Source organism: Crassostrea angulata, chromosome 3 (genome assembly GCF_025612915.1).
Source record: "Crassostrea angulata isolate pt1a10 chromosome 3, ASM2561291v2, whole genome shotgun sequence".
Taxonomy (NCBI): Eukaryota; Metazoa; Mollusca; class Bivalvia; order Ostreida; family Ostreidae; genus Magallana; species Magallana angulata.
The window spans coordinates 49,260,562-49,278,864 of record NC_069113.1 but is presented as its reverse complement, the minus strand read 5'-3'; the positions used below and the strand labels follow the sequence as shown (position 1 = coordinate 49,278,864).

Below are 18,303 nucleotides of genomic sequence, written 5' to 3'. Positions count from 1 at the left end.
TTTTTCAAACATATTACTAAAAACTAAAGTGGGTATATCCCTCTAACTATTTTTAGAATCGGTAGGACAACAAAGTAGTGCCTTTAAGCAAAATAGTTCCTATACTTGCAGAGTGTATATAAATTTATTGCGGTATTTTAAATCAAAATGCTTGACACAAGTCAGAAAAGAGGATTTGCAATTTTAAAAACAAGTGTCGAAATTGAATTATCATTTGAAGAGAAGAATTGAAATTGTTTGATGTACACCCTTTCCAAAACTGTGAAATTCCCTACTTTTACTTTTATTTTTAGAGTTTTTCAATACAGACGCATTTGCCGGAAAACCAATCTGATTTTAAACCACGAAATTCTAACAGGAAAGAGACAATTTGATGAGCTTTTATTCAACAGGTCCCTTGTAGATGTACGAAAATTAGTGCCGGAGCTATGAGCCCTAACGTCAACATTACCGCCTATGGAAAATGCATTAGTGGATTTTACCCAAGTTCATGCATTTAGAAGCAACCTCCAAACGTCAGTCTAAAATTGGGCCAGCGTTTTGTGATCAACGAAAACGGTTTAATTATTACCCAACCATGGCTAATCGTAAGCATAACTTTTGGGTTAAAGGAGGTTCAATTGAAAAGCAACCAACCATTACTTACGACGGGTATTACATATACTCCTGTAGCAGTTACAAGCAATCGAGAATATTTTATTGGATTCATGCCAGCTTTATCAGTTTAATATATAGGAGTAAAAGACCGTTTCATAAATAATTTTCCAATTAATTGATATGCGTATATGTTTATATAAAATTTAAATTATAACATCACTTTACATGACCTTAATTATAGAACATTATTACTGTGCCAACATTTTAGGCGGTAGAGGTGTGATACACTATCATGAACACCATTGTTAAGTTTGTTGTTTAGATTACTTTATTTTTTATCTTAAGTGGTCGAAAATAAATACATAAATTACATGTGTATATTCATCACATGATCAATAAAGAGAAGACAAAACAAAAAGTGTATTAGGATCAGTATTTCATCAAATTATTGGGTTCAGATTCAAAATCACACAACTAACAATGACAAATGATTTGATGAAAGTATAATTTTTTTTGGGCTTACACACTATAATAACAACAGATAACAAAATTATATTTGATCTCTTAATTTATTTCTGCTTGTGCGTTCATTGTAGTGTGAAAAAGCATTCAAGTACAATCTTAACATCAAACGTACCTAAATTCTTAAACAATGCTGAATTTTCAATCTGACAAGCAGTTTGTCAAAAGCAAATCATTATACAACTTATAAGTCTACTACCAAGTACTGAATCAACACTTACAAAAAACATCTCGTGCAAAATTTGAACGCCAGAAAGAATAACATTCGAAGTCCACCTCCAACTACTACTGGTAGTAATAATATTCTAATTCACCTAATGTTCAACCGAAATAAATTATATAAACATTGGTGAAAAAGTGTTTTAAAATCAACGAATTCAAAAAATCGTATTTTACTGCAAATTAAGGACAAAGAAATATTTTCCACCCGCGATATCATCCTGCAACAGTGCATTTGATTCTTCATTTTATCACACATTGCAATTTTAAAATACACTGCGAAGGACGGGGATTATCGCTACACAGATAAGTCTAACATTATGCGCGCTTTTTATGGATACCTGATTAATTAAATTACGCAAATCATACCATAAATATGCGTTGTTAGTTATTTTGTTTAATAACATCCACGTATATAAAAAATTCGGTAAATGTATATATGTCAGTCCTTCGATTATAAAGATGAAACTTTCGTAAACATGTCCAAAAATTTAATGATAGATGTTCACACAAGGCTAAAACATTTTAATTGTGATTTTAAAATTTATAATGTATACTGATATTTTATTTTCTACTATGAGAGAGAGAGAGAGAGAGAGAGAGAGAGAGAGAGAGAGAGAGAGAGAGAGAGAGAGAGAGAGAGAGAGAGAAGGGGTTAATTCTGATTCAAACAATTTTGTTATGTAATTCTTTGCTATATATAAATAATCAATTTTTGACTTTTTTGAAAAAACAATCCAAAAAGTTAGCTACAGGTGTCCATTATTAAAAATAATGGATTGAAAACGGTCCTAAACTTAGATTTAAGTTTCATTTTAATTAAAATCAGCAGGGTGTTGAGTACTCCACGCGTTATGCCTGTCACTCGGTGCACAGACACCTGACTTTTTATCAATCAGTCGTTCAATAAGCCAAATATACAAAAATTCTACCTCCTCTATATATAAATATACCTTGTGTAATTCTACCTCCTCTATATATAAATACACAAGGTGTATTCATTTATAGATACAAAATACATGTATATTGATATAAATACACCTTGTGTATTTATATATATACTGTAGAGGAGGTAGCATTTTTTTATATTTGGCTATTTGAGCGACTGATTGATCAAAATTCAGGTGCCTGTGTTCAGTGACAGCGTTCAAGTTATCTGCTGCGTACATTTTACCTCCAACGAATGAAAAAAAAGTTAACATTCTTTCTTTTTTAAATCTAAAAAATGTGTGTAATTGGTGACAATTGGTCACATAAGCAATCTTGTTAATTTAAACAGCTTACTGGTTTTGGCTGTTTACAACTGGTGTACAAGTAAAGGGAGGGAGAGAACAAAAGAAACTCGCTACAGACGACCTGTTGTAGAAAGACCATATGTAAATGAGTTGGAAAGTCTGAAATTGAAATTAGGGTGAATAATATCTGTTTACATGTATTACTTTTTATTTAGAGTAATGTTTTTAATTATTTATTTTAAAAAAAATTATATTATATTTTAAATTATTATTCTTTAAAATTTATTTCTTTATAATATCTACTATTTTGTTGTTTTCAACGCTGCAAGTTTTCTTAGTGCGTGCTTTTGCGTAATCTTGTAAAATGATGAGCGCGTGTATTATACTCTGTCCCAAGATATTCTGGATTTATAGTTGGCTAAATTGCTTGATATTAATAAATATCTCAGGGTTCAAACGATGTTCATTCAAAAGAATGAAAATTTTTCAAGATTTCTTAGTCAAAACGTCCCTGTTAGATTATCAGGTTTCAATACAATGCTAAAAAATGTGATGTCTACGTAGATTTGCAGCAAGCCCGGATGATAACGTTGACAAATTGCGCGATGCAGTCCGAGTGTATTCCAAATGGAGAAAATATGTAAACATTCCCCATTATAAATTTCTGTAAGGAATCTGTTTTCGTTCCTGAGAATTTTTCCGAGTGAAAGATGATAATAACTCAATGAAATTATCTTGGAAAATATCCCTTTCAACTATTTTAATTGCACTTCTTTCACAAGCTTCATTATATTTTTTGGGGTTTAGCATAACAGCGAATAACCTTGAAAATCTTTTATATTTATTATGACGATACTAGATTAGATCAAACAGACAGGAGAAAACTATTGTGGACTCCAAACGTACCAGTAGATCAGACAATGATCAAATAAGATTAGGGTGTGGTTTTCATATTATGTCATGTGTTAAAAGTTTTAACATCCTTAAGTCATACATCTAAAATTTACATAATTTTTGTCGTCACTTCCGGTCTCAAGAAATTAAAAATGCAATAATTTTCATTGTATTTATATCCCATCTCACAGAAAATTAACAATCAATTTTGTCGTCGTTATTGTTGTTGAAAGTCCAATATTTATATCGCTATCAACTCAAGTGAGGTTATCTTACAGTGTACCAGTGTGTTTTGTTTAGATTTTTGTTTAGATCTTTATATAAAACGATCGGGCTTTGCTTTAAGAATAGTCTAGAGTTCTTCATGCAGGTAAACTACCAATGGTACTAGAAATAGCACAATTGTAAATTCGGAAAACGACGAGTTTTAGTTTTAAAGAGAACAATGGTACACAAACCCCTCATTAATTTTTGCTTGTTCATCAATTTCGCAAAAATAAAATTGTATTCTAATTTTTATATGCATTTAGTAAAGACAAGATTATTAATAGATACATTGGACATATACACTATGCCTATGGAATTTATTGAGTGAAATTACTTTCTTCGCTGCATATTACTCAATCCGGTTAAAAGAGACAAAACCGGAACTACAAATGCTTCCGAATTTAGTTACTGTAGATGTGTCTGAATGATTCTTCCAAGAAAATACAAAATAATTTTCATCAGAATATTTCAAGAGGGGTTTATATAGACTGAGCGCTGTAAAAACAAAAGTAAACTTTATTATTAAATTTATAAGTTTATGAACTTATGAGTGTTTGGTTACATTGCCGTTGTGGAGAATATATGTAATCTGTACAGCGGGGTTATAGGTAGCGCCATCCACTCGGAAACGGAGGCTCTCAAGCGAGGAACGGTTTTTTTTCATATTTTCTGGATTTGTGGTCTTGTCTGGTATTCTTCTGTTGTAAATATTTGAAAATTAAAGCGTTGTAATATGATGAAAATATGTTTTCACTCTACATGTTTCTTTAACATGGTTATTGTTTTAAAAAATACATTAAAAATCAACTTGTTACGGTAATGATGAACTTGTTTCATAAGAATTGTACTATCAAACAGGGGAGGTTTTATAAACGTCATGAAGGTTCTCGGGCTCCACAGCTCATGTATGTAAATCTAATGCCCTTTTGCAGCATATTTAAACAGCTATTCAAAATTCGCGTGTTGCAAGTGATTACAAGATATGTATCTACATACAGTGTGTAATGTTTGGTATGTTACACTAAATAAATAGTAATCACACTTGAGAAGACAATGAAGGTGACAAAGAGGTTTCTGAATTGTATCAAGAAAAAATATCGCTCAACAGACACCGTTAATCTTGTACAATCACAATTCAACGTCATTAACCAGGCTTTTTGCATGAATGTGGTGATAACGAACAGTGCTTAGTGTAAAATTAACGAAACTTCAGGGAAAGTTTACCAGCCAAGAATTCATATAGCATTATTTGAATAATGCAATTCAGTGGCATTTGAAAAGAATCATATTTAAGATCAAATGTGTATAGTTGTTTACCAACCAGCTTTATGACCCCTTCCCCCCTCCCCTCATATGAATTTTTAAAAATGATAGATGATAGAGATGATGAACTGTCTGATTAATGTTTTTTACAAGAATTCAAGGCTGGGTTGTTCGTCTCTTTCAAGCTATTCTGTAAAGTATTTTGCAAAAGAACACATTCCAAAAGTTATAATAATTAATCGACCGAATGACAGAATTATAAACATGCCTTTGACTAGATGTTACTTTCTACAATTTTATTTTCGTTTTATTGATTTCTAGAAGAACTTTTAGAAAAATATAACAAACTTGGAGGATCAGTTTATGCAAATTGGTATATTGGTAAATAAAAACCTTGTAACAACCGTTATTTTACACAATTAGGGTTAATATCTCTCACTTCATTATAACCGGTAAGAGTCTCCATTTTTCTTTACCAACCATCCACACAGTTTTACTTAACATGTATACTAGAAGCTCTTGATATACTTACGAGCATATTTTGGAAAATGCATGCATCACTTGTAGATCTTCACCAATCAACACTTTACAAAATTATGTACCTTGACCGCCATCTCGGAGAAACTATAGCTATAGTTCCAATCAGAAAAAATCTTTCCTACCAAATTTCCTTTTTTTTCAAAAATATCTAAATTCCTAATCTGTGGGGAGGGGGGGGGGGGGAGGGGTATGCCTTTGACTCCAACTTCTCAATCTTTCATACGTACATTACGGAACAATTATGTTTCCTGAGAAAAAAAGTGAGGGGGGGGGCTGAACCCTCTAAACTGATATGTGCCTAATAGTTAGGTATAACTTAGCAAACAAAGTGGGGGGGGGGGGCTAAGCCTCCCTCCCCCCCCCCCCCCCCCCGGTTCCAACGCCTATATATCTAATATCTTTAGGACTCATTAAACAATATGCCATAAAATTACGTACTGTAAATTCTTTGCTAAACGCTAAAAAATTATATTCGCAAAACATTGCGAGAAGCAACCCCCGAAATTTTAAAATCTCGCCTTTTTAGCTCACCTGAGCTGAAAGCTCAAGTGAGTTTTTCTGATCACATTTTGTCTGTCGTCCGTCTGTCCGTCCGTCCGTCTGTCCGTAAACTTTTCACATTTTCATCATCTTCTCAAGAACTATTGGGCCAATTTCAATTTGACACAAATCATCCTTAAGCAAAGGGGATTCAAAGTTGTAAAAATTAAGGGCCACATCCTTCTTCAAGGGGATATAATTAGAAATTAAAGAAAATTTTGGAGTAATTTTCAAAAATCTTCTCAAGAACCATTAAGCCATCAAAGTTGTGAAAATCATTATCCCTGAGGGTAGGGTGGGGCCACAATGGGGGATGGAAGTTTTACAAAAGAATATATAAAGTCAATCTTTAAAAATCTTTTTCTCAGAAACCAATCAGCCAGGAAAGCCGAAACTTGTGTGGAAGTATCATCAGGTAGTGTAGATTCAATGTTGTGAAAATTATTATTCCTGGGGGTAGGGTGGGGCCACAATGGATTGGGGGAATCAAAGTTCATCATAGGAATATATAGAGTAAATCTTTAAAAATCTTTTTCTCAGAAACTAATCAGCCAGAAAAGCCGAAACCTGTGTGGAAGCATCCTCAGGTACAGTAGATTTAAAGGTGTGAAAAGCATGACCCCCAGGGTTAGAGTGGGGCATCAATGGGGGGGTCAAAGTTTTACATGGGAATATATAAAGTAAATCTTTAAAAATCTTCTTCTCAATAACAAACTGCTAGGAAAGCTAAAACTTGTGTGGAAGCATTCTCAGGTAGTGTAGATTCAATGTTGTGAAAATCATGATCCCTGGGGGTTGGGTTAGGCGACATTGGATGGGGGGTGTTAAAGTTTAACATAGGAATATAAAGAGTAAATCTTTAAAAATCTTCTCAAAAACTAATCAACCAGGAAAGCTGAAACTTGTGTGGAAGTACCCTCAGGTAGTGTAGATTTAAAGTTGTGAAAATCATGATCTCCAGGGGTAGGGTAGAGCCACAATGAGGAATCAAAGTTTAACATAGGAATATATAGAGTAAATCTTTAAAAATCTTCTTCTCAGAAACTAATCAGCCAGAAAAGCCGAAACTTGTGTGGAAGCATCCTCAGGTAGAGTAGATTCAAAGTTGTGAAAATCATGACCCCGGGGGTTTGGGAGGGGCCACAATACGGAGGGGGTCGAAGTTTAACATAGGAATATAAAGAATAAATCTTTAAAAAAACTTCTTCTCAGAAACAAACAGCCAGGAAAGCTGAAACTTGTGTGGAAGCATTCTCAGGTAGTGTAGATTCAAAGTTGTGAAAATAATGACACCCCCGGGAGTAGGGTGGGGCCACAATGGATGGGGAGGGGGTCAAAGTTTTACATAGGAATATGTAGAGTAAATCTTTTAAAGTCTTCTTCTACGAAACCAATCAACCAGATGATTCTTTAGAATTGTTAAGACTTTGGCCACAGGACAATTGTTCGGCCTCACAAGAAGGTTCAGAGTTTGATGTAGGTTTATATCCCATATATAAACAATTGTTAAGGATCTTTTTAGAACTGCAGTACTCAACATGTGAAATGACTATAAAATCATCCTTTTAGAAAAGGGACTGATGATTATAAAAATAAAAAATAAGAATATCCAGGGGGGATGGATTTTATTTATACAGGATCTACATGTATTATTGTACATTGTCCAGATAGGTTGTATCATGACTCCATTAAGCTGATTTTATTATACCTAATGTTCTCAGGTGAGCGATGTGGCCCATGGGCCTCTTGTTTAAAGAGAGTTTTGAGCTATTGGAAATAAAAACAACAATTTATTGATCGTTATTTTATATTTTCACGAGTTGTTTAAAACAGCGGAATCGCGGAATTTAGAACTTGCGTAAAGTAAAGTAAGGAAACTGTTTTAAAAATATGAAAGATATATTTTCAGCCATTGCAGTTGGAAGCAAGCATTTAAAGGATTAATTAGAATGAGTCCATTGATATCAATCAAATCAATTTTTGGCATTGTGATGCCATTATTATTAACATGTGGAAAGATTGGGTTATTGTAAAGGTAGAAATCAGGCTTCACGAAAAATGTCAGTGTTAAGCATCACAGCGAATAACCTCGAACATCTTTGAAATATATTATGACGATACTAGAAATGATCAAACAGACAGAAGAAAACTTTTGTGGACTCCGGGCCTACCGGTAGTTCAGATGATGATCAAGTAAGATAAGGGCGCGGTTTTCATATGATGCCATGTTTTAAAAGTTTAACTTCCTTAAGGTAGTCCATCTATAACTATCATGTTTCATAACTAATAAATTGAAAGTTTGATCACTTAAATCTAAGTGTGATTTTAAGAGGTTTATTTAATGATAAAGATTCACTTTGAAATTAAAAAAAAACTTGAATATTAACAAATTTATCATATGTTAAAGTTAGCATTGATGTCTTTGGAAAAAAGGCATTTTTAACTATATGTTTCTAGTACAAGTAATTTGCTCACATTTCTCGTGGCAAAAGCTTTCCCTTTCTTCGAATATGCTAAAATAATTCATAATTTACCATACAAATTTTTGAAAACAATTTTTAAAAAGTTTCCCAAAGGGCAGACAATTCTTTAAAAAAGTTTTAAGTGCAAAAAGTTCATTTAATTGACTACATACATACTCCTGAGTTTGGTTAATGTCAGCCCCATAATAACTTTAAAATATGTATTTAATGTAGTATAGATCAGTCAAAGTTGAATTCGCCTTAGTTAAGGATGGACTACCTTAAGTCCATTCCGTAATGAACATCTAAATTACGCATAATTTATGTCGTCTCTTCCGGTCTTAAGATTTAAAGATTCAATAATTTTCCTAGTACTAGTATCATATCTTACATAATACTACTTATCAAATTTGCCATCTCTATTGCTGCTAAAAGTACAATAATTATCTTTTTATCAACTAAAGTGGGGTTTTCTTACCATTGTTTTTTTTTTAAAGTCTGTAGATAAAACGATCGGACTGTCCTTGGAGAAAGGTATAGACTGCTTCATGCAGGTATATTGCCAATAGTACTCGATATAGCAAAGTTGTAAATTCGAACAACAACGAGTTTAAAAAGAGCAATGCAATATAAACCTCCTCTGAATCATTAATTTATCAAAAACTAAATTGTATTCCAATTTTTAAGTACATTGAGTAAAGACTAGATTAGTAATAACCATATTGAACATAATCACCATGTCTATGGTATTTAATGAGAGAAATTACCTTTTTCAGTGCATGTTACTCAATTCGCTTAAAGGTCATATGAAACGATTTTTAACACTATGATTTTCTTTCATAAATACAAAGCTTTGTATAAGCGAATGTTAAAATACGTGTAGTAAGATTTTTCTGCCTTTGCATTACTGAGAAATTACCGTGAAAACTCAGCACCAGGAAAAAAATGTTCCCCGCTTATCGTTCTTGATTTTGTGGATTTATGACGTCACACAGACCCTCCGATGTAAACAATTAGAACTAGTGTAATTTTACAGTAGTTTATCGATTTAATTTTAGCTTTGTTTGCATATATGAACGTGTGTTTCCTTTCAGATGAGATCATCTGATTTCGTTGTACAGATGGTTTTGTTTTAATTGGTCGTTGATAAATAAAAATATCAGAGTGTCAATATCATGATGAATATCCCGTACTGCAGTAATAAATTAACAAAAGAAAATGCTCCACCATTAATAAATTGTCCTAAAAAATTTAAAACAGAAACACACTTTTCTTCTTCGATACATATAATAAAATTGAGCTTTACTTAAAGAGAATTAAAGCATTTTAATTCATTTACATGTTATTTATTTCGTCACATAAGAAAGTATAAGGCAGGCAAATGAAATTGTTTGAGCCAGAGGCATTGTGTATTGTTTTTATTTAAAAGCGGCTGTAAAATACCGCTATGATATTCTTAAATCTTATTTTAGAATTAGATCTATTGATAAATTCTAATTAATCCGGCTTATAAATTTCAGACATACGGATATGGGTATATTCCTCTAACTATTTTTAGAGTCGGTAGGACAACAAAGTAGTGCCTTTAAGCAAAATAGTCCCTGTACATGCAGAGTGTATATACATTTATTGGGACATTTTAAATCAGAATGCTTGACACATGTCAGAAAAGAGGATTTGCAATTTTAAAAACAAGTGTCAAAATTGAATTATCATTTGAAGAAAAGAAATGAAATTGTTTGATGTACACCCTTTCCAAAACTGAGAAATTCCCTACTTTTACTTTCATTTTCAGAGTTTTTCAATACAGACGGATTTTGCCGGAAAACGAATCTGACTTCAAACCACGAAATTTTAACAGGAAAGAGACAATTTGATGAGCTTTCATTCAAGAGGTCCCTCGTTGCTGAACGAAAATTAGGGCCGGAGCTATGAACCCTAACGTTAACATTACCGCCTATGGAAAATGCATTAGTGGACTAAACCCACATGTAGCAACATCTTTAGTCAATACTTTGTGTACACGTGTTTTAACGTTTTATAAAATCAGATCGCGGAAATATGGCATAAGGATTAGAAATATACCGGTAGAATAAATCGGTTGCTTGATTGAAATTAATGTGAATCAATGTGTAGAGAATCAACAAATTTTGAATAAAGGGAGATAGAAGGTACATGTATCCGCGAGTAAACACCGCACATGTATAATTATACACGTTGTAAAATCAAAACACCGCACATACTACATGTATTATAGTACAAGTTTCAAAATCAACACGTGTGAGGCTCTTCGACTAAAAGAAATTAAATTGAATGGTTACATATTTGTCAACTTAAAAACGAAAACAAAAGAATTGACAGTGAAGCGAATGGGGCAGCATGTTGCCTAGTAAGCTGTTTAGCACAAAATCATAATGAGTTGCATGAACGTGCAAATGGGTAAAAACGATGGGTTTATCCTTGGATGTGACAATTTCGTTAAAACTAATTGAAACAAAGCATACATAGATGCATATACATGTATTTGCATGTAGTTCCATAACGAAAATCACTCATTCTCGAGTCTCCGAACTGAATAAGCAAACGCTGTCAAATGAAAAAAAAACCGCATACGATTTAATTTCTTGAGAGAAAATATACTGCCGTTGTTGATTACTGTATGATTTATAAGTTTTTATATAAAATAATACCTTTTTACTTTTAATATACTGCACATTGATATGGATATTTGTATCCACCACAGAGCTTTCTAAGGCAATTGGGTCTTACTGACGTCATAAGTACGGGAGGTAAGCCGCGTATGTCGATGATCCTTTTCCCGATTGAGAAATTTTGATCGACCGTGGCGCTGATATTTTGCATAAAATATCCAAAAAACATTGTCAGTCATATTAAATAGGCACTTATGAACTCATTCCCGTATATAAGCCATTATGGTCAGAATATCGTTTCATATGACATTTAAGGTACAAGGCCAGAACTGCAAATACTTCCGGGTTTGGCCACTTTAGATATGTGTGAATAATTCTTCGAAGAAAACACAAAATAAATTTCATTTAGATACTTCAAGATGGATATATAAAACAAAACGGTGTAAAAACAAACAGTAAAGATTATGATTAAATTTATAAGTCAATACATTAACAGGTGCTGTGGTTGGTTGCATTGCCGTTGTGGAGAATATATGTAATATGTGCAGTGGGGTCATAGGTGGCGCCATGTACTGATTATCCAATAAAAGACGAAACTAAACTGACTGAAATCCAGGGACATACTTAATACTTAAAAAATTCTCGATCATAGAGTTTTTTCCAATGCCATATTGCGGTGCATATTATAGCAAACCATACACTCTAGTAGATAAGACAGTAACAAAATGGACTTCCAAAAACGGAATGTTTTTGTAGAAGTGACAAAAAAATTAATTCGTATTATTAAAGTTTTTTTACTATGTTTGATGTAGTGTCCATGTAAACAATATAATAAGAAATACTTACTGTATCAACGAAAACCGTATTCGATATACACAAAAAGTAAGGCAGATTAATATGCCAGATATTTCAGATTCGGATAGCTTGTCTTTTTCTCTAACAAATACACCAAATTGGTTGTTGTTTCTTTTATTTCATTTTTTTTCAAACATATTACTAAAAACTATAATTCATGAATTTAGAAATAAACAACCCCAACCGCTCTGTGCCCAACGCAAACGGATTAACTATTACACAACCTTGGCCCAACGTAAACATGATTTTGGGGTTGAAGGAACCTCGAATTATAACCGCCTGATTTGTGTTTCACTTGAATCTAGTTGCAAGTTGTTATTATGAATTATGAATTCATGTCAGCTTTATCAGTTTAATATATATGAGTAAAACACCGTTTCATGAATCGGTTTTCCATTGACTTAGATATGCGTAGATGTTTATATCAAATCTATATTATAGCATGACCTTACATGTTATGACCTTAATGAACCTAATTATAGAACATTATTACTGTACCAAAATTTCAGGCGGTTGAAGTGTGATACAATATCAGGAACATGCATTGTTAAGTTTGCTGTGTAAATTACGTTATTCTTATCTTAATTGGTTGAACGATGCTTAAGAAATACATTAATTATATTCCTAACATGATCATTAAAGAAAAGACAAAACAAAAAGTGTGTTAGGGTCAGTATTACATCAAATTATTGGGTTCAGATTCAAAATAAGGTAATCAGTTACCCATGGCAAATATGTTTACAGTTGATTTGACGACAGTATAATTTCATTTGGACACACTTAAATTAACAACAAATAACAAAACAATAATTTATTTATTTTTGCATTTGCGTTCAGTAGTGTAGAAAGGCATTCCAGAACAATCTTAACATCAAACACACCTATACTCTGAAGCAATTCTGAAGTCTTCAATCTGACAAGCAGCTTGTCAAGAACAAATCATGATATAGCATGATATACTTACTATCAACTACTGAATTAATACTTATAAACTAAACGTACATCTTACGCAAAATTTGAACGCCAGAACGAATTCCATTCGAACTCTTTAAACTCCAAACTCCATTAAAAATAAAAAAAAATCAACGAATTCAAAAACTCATATTTTACTGCAAATAAAGGACAAAGAAATCTTTTCCACCCGCGATATTAACCTGCAATACAGTGTTATTCTTCATTTTATGACACATTATTAAATACACATTTTTCTTTTACCTATAGTGTCTATATTATTAGTTAATAATTTGCTTTGATAATTAAAAAGATCTCTACTTTAAAATCGTGCTGCTTTTGATTTGCCCTGTGTTATAAATATTTTGATTCAAATTATATCCTCGCATTTTCAGCATAATTATTCGTACTAAAACTAACACTAGGCATAGTTAGTCTTAAAATATTTAGTTTTTGTTATACTTTCATGTTAAATACTGAAATCTGATTGGTTAAGACGCACTTAATAATATTTACTATTACCCTCAGCGTTAGCAACGCACTTGGCAACGGGTAACATTAAAAAATATTACATGCGCGAAAATTATGCGCGTACGGTTCGCTGTAGAATTCACGTTATTCCTATATAAAAGCAGTAAAATTTTCTTAAAAATTTTTTAAAAGACATTCAGTATAACAAAATAAATAGTGCCTGTTTGGGAGGATAACAGTTGAAATTGACACCCCTCGAAAACCATTGTCAACCTCCGCTTCGCGTCGGTTGACAATGGTTTTCTCGGGGTGTCAATTTCAACTGTTACCCTCCCAAACAGGCACTATTTATATAATAATGCTTTTTATATTAATTATATTTCATTTTAGGATAACTTGTTCCATAAATTAAAGGGATTGATTTGAAAAATCCATATTCAAATTAGACTTAAAGGGTTCAACACATTAAACAGGCATGCTCAATTTTTGCACACAAATTAATTTAATTTAATTTTTTCTACTCTCTAAACACTGTTTGTCATGGTAAAAATTCTTTCAAAATTATTCGTATCCAAATTAGACAAATTAGTTTGTATAAAATACTCTTGTTCATATCTCGCTTTTTAGTCCCGCTATTTACGATAAGAGGACACATGATTGGGTAAATGTTTTTGTCCAACATATCTCGTGACCAACTTATTGTCACCTGTTTTCCAGTTACGTTTTAGTCCACGATGAAAAGACAAGATGAAATTCGCGAGAGCTACATTCGAGTTTTCATTCCTGTTTGTGCTTCTATTTTCTTTATATTTGAATCAGATGTCCACTGTGTTTACACTGCTTATGAATATGGTCATAAAACATTTCAGAAACAACTGTTTCCAAACATATCTAATGCAAGCAGTAGTGAAGAATCTCTTTGTGAAACCAACACATCCTCACAGGCTTACAAAGACGAACAAGTTGTGCAACAAGTGGTGGCGAGATGGGGAGTTTACATCAACTTGGCACAAGGAGTGCCACTTGTCTTCTCGAGCTTGTTGTTCTCGTCTCTGAGTGATTCTATGGGAAGAAAACCGCTTCTGTTCATCGTAGCCATTGGTTTCTTTACCAAGCAGCTTTTAATGACTCTAGCTATGGTAATGGAATGGAATATCTACTTGTTTCCTTTTTATACCTTGATTGAAGGAGCAAGCGGAAGTTGGATTACCGAAAATGCGATCGCTTATGCTGTTGTTGCTGATATTACGAATGCAGGAAAACACAGGTCCTTTCTGATGACTCTCTTAAGCCTTGTTTCAGGAACTGGTTTTTCCGTTGGGACATTTGTGTCTGGATATATTGTCACTGAAATTGGCTATGAGTACTCAATGGCTATGTCGTGTGGCAGTGCTGGACTTGCAATTATGACGATATGTTTTATTCCAGAGACGGTATCCAAAACACAAAGAAGGAAATCGAATTTTAGCTCTATTGGCAATTTAAAAGACATGATTCAATTTTACACAAAAGATGATCCCTCATCTCCGAATTCCACAAGATTCAGATATTTAACTGCAATTTTATCTTTCTATTTCGCAATGGGTGCGAAATTCGGTGCATTTGCTTTTGAAGTGTTCTATTTACTTGGCCCTCCATTTTGTTTTCGTCCAAAGGAAATAAGCATATTTGAGACCGTTAAAACAAGTCTTTCTAAACTTGTTGTTATACTAGGAATGAGGCCAATGCAGAGATGTCTGATGGACGAACTCATAGCTCTGATTGGTATTCTTTCATGCACGGCTATGTTCGTACTGTTTGGAGTAGCACAAACGGAAACGTTTCTCTATATAGGTAGATTATAACGTTTGACAATTCTATGGCATTATCTTTTGGATAACTGATATGGCGGTGCTCCGTTTGACACAATACGACTCAAGACACAATTGCAAGACTTAAAGACAAATTGTTAAAAGAACCACTAATGTTTGAAAGATAAATTTGTGATATATATACTATCGTTTGTTTCAGCTGTTCCTGTTGGATGTTTTGTATCGTGTATTCCTGCAATTCTTCGCGCCATTATGTCTAAGATGACACCTCAAGACAAGCAAGGTTCTGTACTCTTTTCAGAAATTATTTGTACAAAATTAAAAAGATAAACAAAATACCGTTTTTCCGGTAATTTTCGCGGATGTCTAATTTTCGCTATTTTTTTATCTCTTCGATCTCAATCACAAAATATTGAATACGTAGATATTATATCTTGTAATATTTTCTATAAGAAACTTTTAAATTCGCAAAAAGTGACTAACGCAAATTAAAAATTCGACATACAATTGGTACAAAAAATTAAGAATTAAACAATTATATGGTTTGCTTTGCAAATACAAACACTATCTCAACTTGTTTCAAGTATAATTTTATAATTTTTATAAAAGCACACAAAATATTTATGTAGATTAAGCTTTTCTCTTTTTAAATAGCAATTTGTTGAATTCTTTATTTTATATTGTATTCGAAATAACATTTAAACCAACACTGTTACACAGCATGCCCCTTGGAAATTATCAGTGTGAAATTTTTTCATGATTTCTGTAATGACAGCGGTTTATCAATCAATTCCGAGCATTTGCATGCAATGTACCAAGTTTGTAGCACTTACAAAGATCTAAAAATAAAAGACATTATCAAACTGAAGTTGACGCTAAACATGGTCAGATATTTTCGTCTTTTACATTTGTTATTTTTTGGTATTAATTGTTGTCCTTTTAAATGTGTTCTTTTTGTAAGTACTGCTGTATTCTTACTGTGTACTTTTGGTCTTTTAACAGGGTTCTTTTTATAAAGATGTCTTTTTGGGTAATAATGCTATTGTTTTACAGGTGGGTTTTTTTTTGTTAGTACTGCATTCCTTTTATAGGGAAGTATCGCTGTCTTCTTACATGTGTCATTTTGACCGGATCGCTGTCTTTGTACAGGTGTTCTTTTTAGAAGTATCGCTGTCTTGTTATAGATGTCCTTTTTGGTTGGATCGCTGTGGTGTCCTTTTTGGTCGTATTGCTGTCATTTTACAGGTCTCTTGTTTAGAAGTATCGCTGTCTTTTTATAGGTGTCCTTTTTGGTGGTATTGCTGTCTTTTACAGGTGTCCTTTTTGGAAGTATCGCTGTATTTTTACAGGTATCAATTTTTTTTAGTATTGCTGTCTTTTTACGTGTGTTCTTTTTGGTAGTGTAGTATCGCTGTCTTTTTACAGGTGTCCTTTTTGTTAGCACTGCAGTCTTTTTACAGGTGTCCTTTTTGGAAGTATCGCTGTTGCAGAGAACATATGTAACCTGTCAAGTAGTGTTATAGGCGGCGCCATCTACTCAGAAACTGTGGCTCTCTACCGGGGGACAGCCTATTTTGTATTAACTGGATATTTGGTCTTGTCAGCTTTTCTTCTGTTGTAAGTACTAATACTGAAAATCAACATTTACTTGCAACGAATTCTATGAAAAATCACTTCAATGAGGATCGACATTTCTGTTGTTATGTAGTTTTATTGTTCATCCTATTTTTCCATGAATTCCTTTATCCTTTGTATTTGATTTCAACAAGAAATGATTTACATTTACCCTAAACAATTAGCTAAAAAATAATTATATTCTCTTTCTTTCTTTTAGGGCTTTCATAAAGAATGATAAAAAGAACCACAACAGAAAAGATTATATAGCTGTAGAATAAAAAAGAGCCGTAAAAGATAAAACAACATGAGGCCCATGGTCTATTGTCGACTGTTTATCTGAGCAACATTAGCAATTAAAATATCAGCATTATGGAGTCATACAAAATATCCAGACAATGTAGTAGAATAGATGCAGTATAAAAAAAAATTCTCCAGATATTCTTTTGTAACAGGATGATTTTATAATCATTATGAGATATCAAATATTGAGCATTGTAGTTTATATAAACATATAAAACAACATCAAAAAATTAAACTCCTTGTGGGGCCCAAAGAATTGAAATGGGGCCACAGTTGAAACAATTGAGTATCAACAATATGTTTTATTACCTAACCAAAGGGATTTTGTTGTTTTATTACAAATTAGATATTTTCGTCTATTATGTGTGTGTATTCAGATTTAAAAGTGATCTATTGAACTGCCGGTCAATAGACTGCGATCTATTAGACCGCCGGTCAATAGACTGTGATCTATTGGACCGCCGGTCAATAGACTGCGAACTATTGGACCGGCAACGTATTTTAGAAAAAGTGAAATTGCTACAAGATTAAAAGATAACTTTATTTTGTTTATTTTACTTTTGTTCTTGAAATTTATCTTCATGGTATGAAAACTTTCTGTAATTTATGATTGTAAAGACAAAATACTAAAAACGGAATTAGGTAATAAAACAATTATTTAATGCCTGAACAGTCAATATACCCGAATTTTTTCCCTTGGTGCAGGGACCAGCTCAGTATGATCTCCTGCCCTCGGCCGTTGGCCTCGGGAAAATATTCGGGTCTATCGACTGTTCAAGCATTAAAACATTGTATAATGATGCTTGTATAGGAGAACCATCTATTATACCTTTAAGTTTTTGAGAATAATTTGATTTTTTCTATGTAATTTTTCTCTCTAAATAGTTTAAAAGATTTCTCTCGATATATTCCTAAATGTATGTAAATAAATCATTTTTTTCTTATCCTGAATTTAGATATCGGATAATTTTACCTCCCCCCCTCCCAACACACACCTACATGACAAACACAATGCCTGACGTGGCGTAGCTGCCGTTAGGCACTTAAGGCACGTGCCTACACATCATTTTAAGACCAAAAATTAAAAATGTTAAAATATCATTTAATT

The 18,303-nt window shown here is 32.8% G+C and overlaps 1 protein-coding gene across 1 annotated transcript; it reads left to right on the top strand.

Moving 5' to 3' along the window:
• Window positions 1-13,883: 13,883 nt before the first annotated feature.
• Window positions 13,884-18,168, top strand: LOC128177657 (proton-coupled folate transporter-like). The gene is made up of 4 exons (XM_052844456.1): window positions 13,884-15,300; window positions 15,478-15,561; window positions 16,739-16,895; window positions 17,113-18,168. The coding sequence occupies exons 1-4, from the start codon at window positions 14,202-14,204 to the stop codon at window positions 17,171-17,173; spliced, it is 1,401 nt and encodes a 466-aa protein (XP_052700416.1). The 5' UTR covers window positions 13,884-14,201; the 3' UTR covers window positions 17,174-18,168.
• Window positions 18,169-18,303: the final 135 nt, after the last annotated feature.

Coding starts and splice junctions, on each gene's coding strand:
- LOC128177657 (XM_052844456.1), top strand. CDS start 14,202: ATGAAAAGACAAGATGAAATTCGCGAGAGCTACATTCGAGTTTTCATT. Junction 15,562..16,738: donor GACACCTCAAGACAAGCAAG/GTTCTGTACTCT, acceptor GTCTTTTTACAG/GTGTCCTTTTTGGAAGTATC. Junction 16,896..17,112: donor TTGTCAGCTTTTCTTCTGTT/GTAAGTACTAAT, acceptor TCTTTCTTTTAG/GGCTTTCATAAAGAATGATA.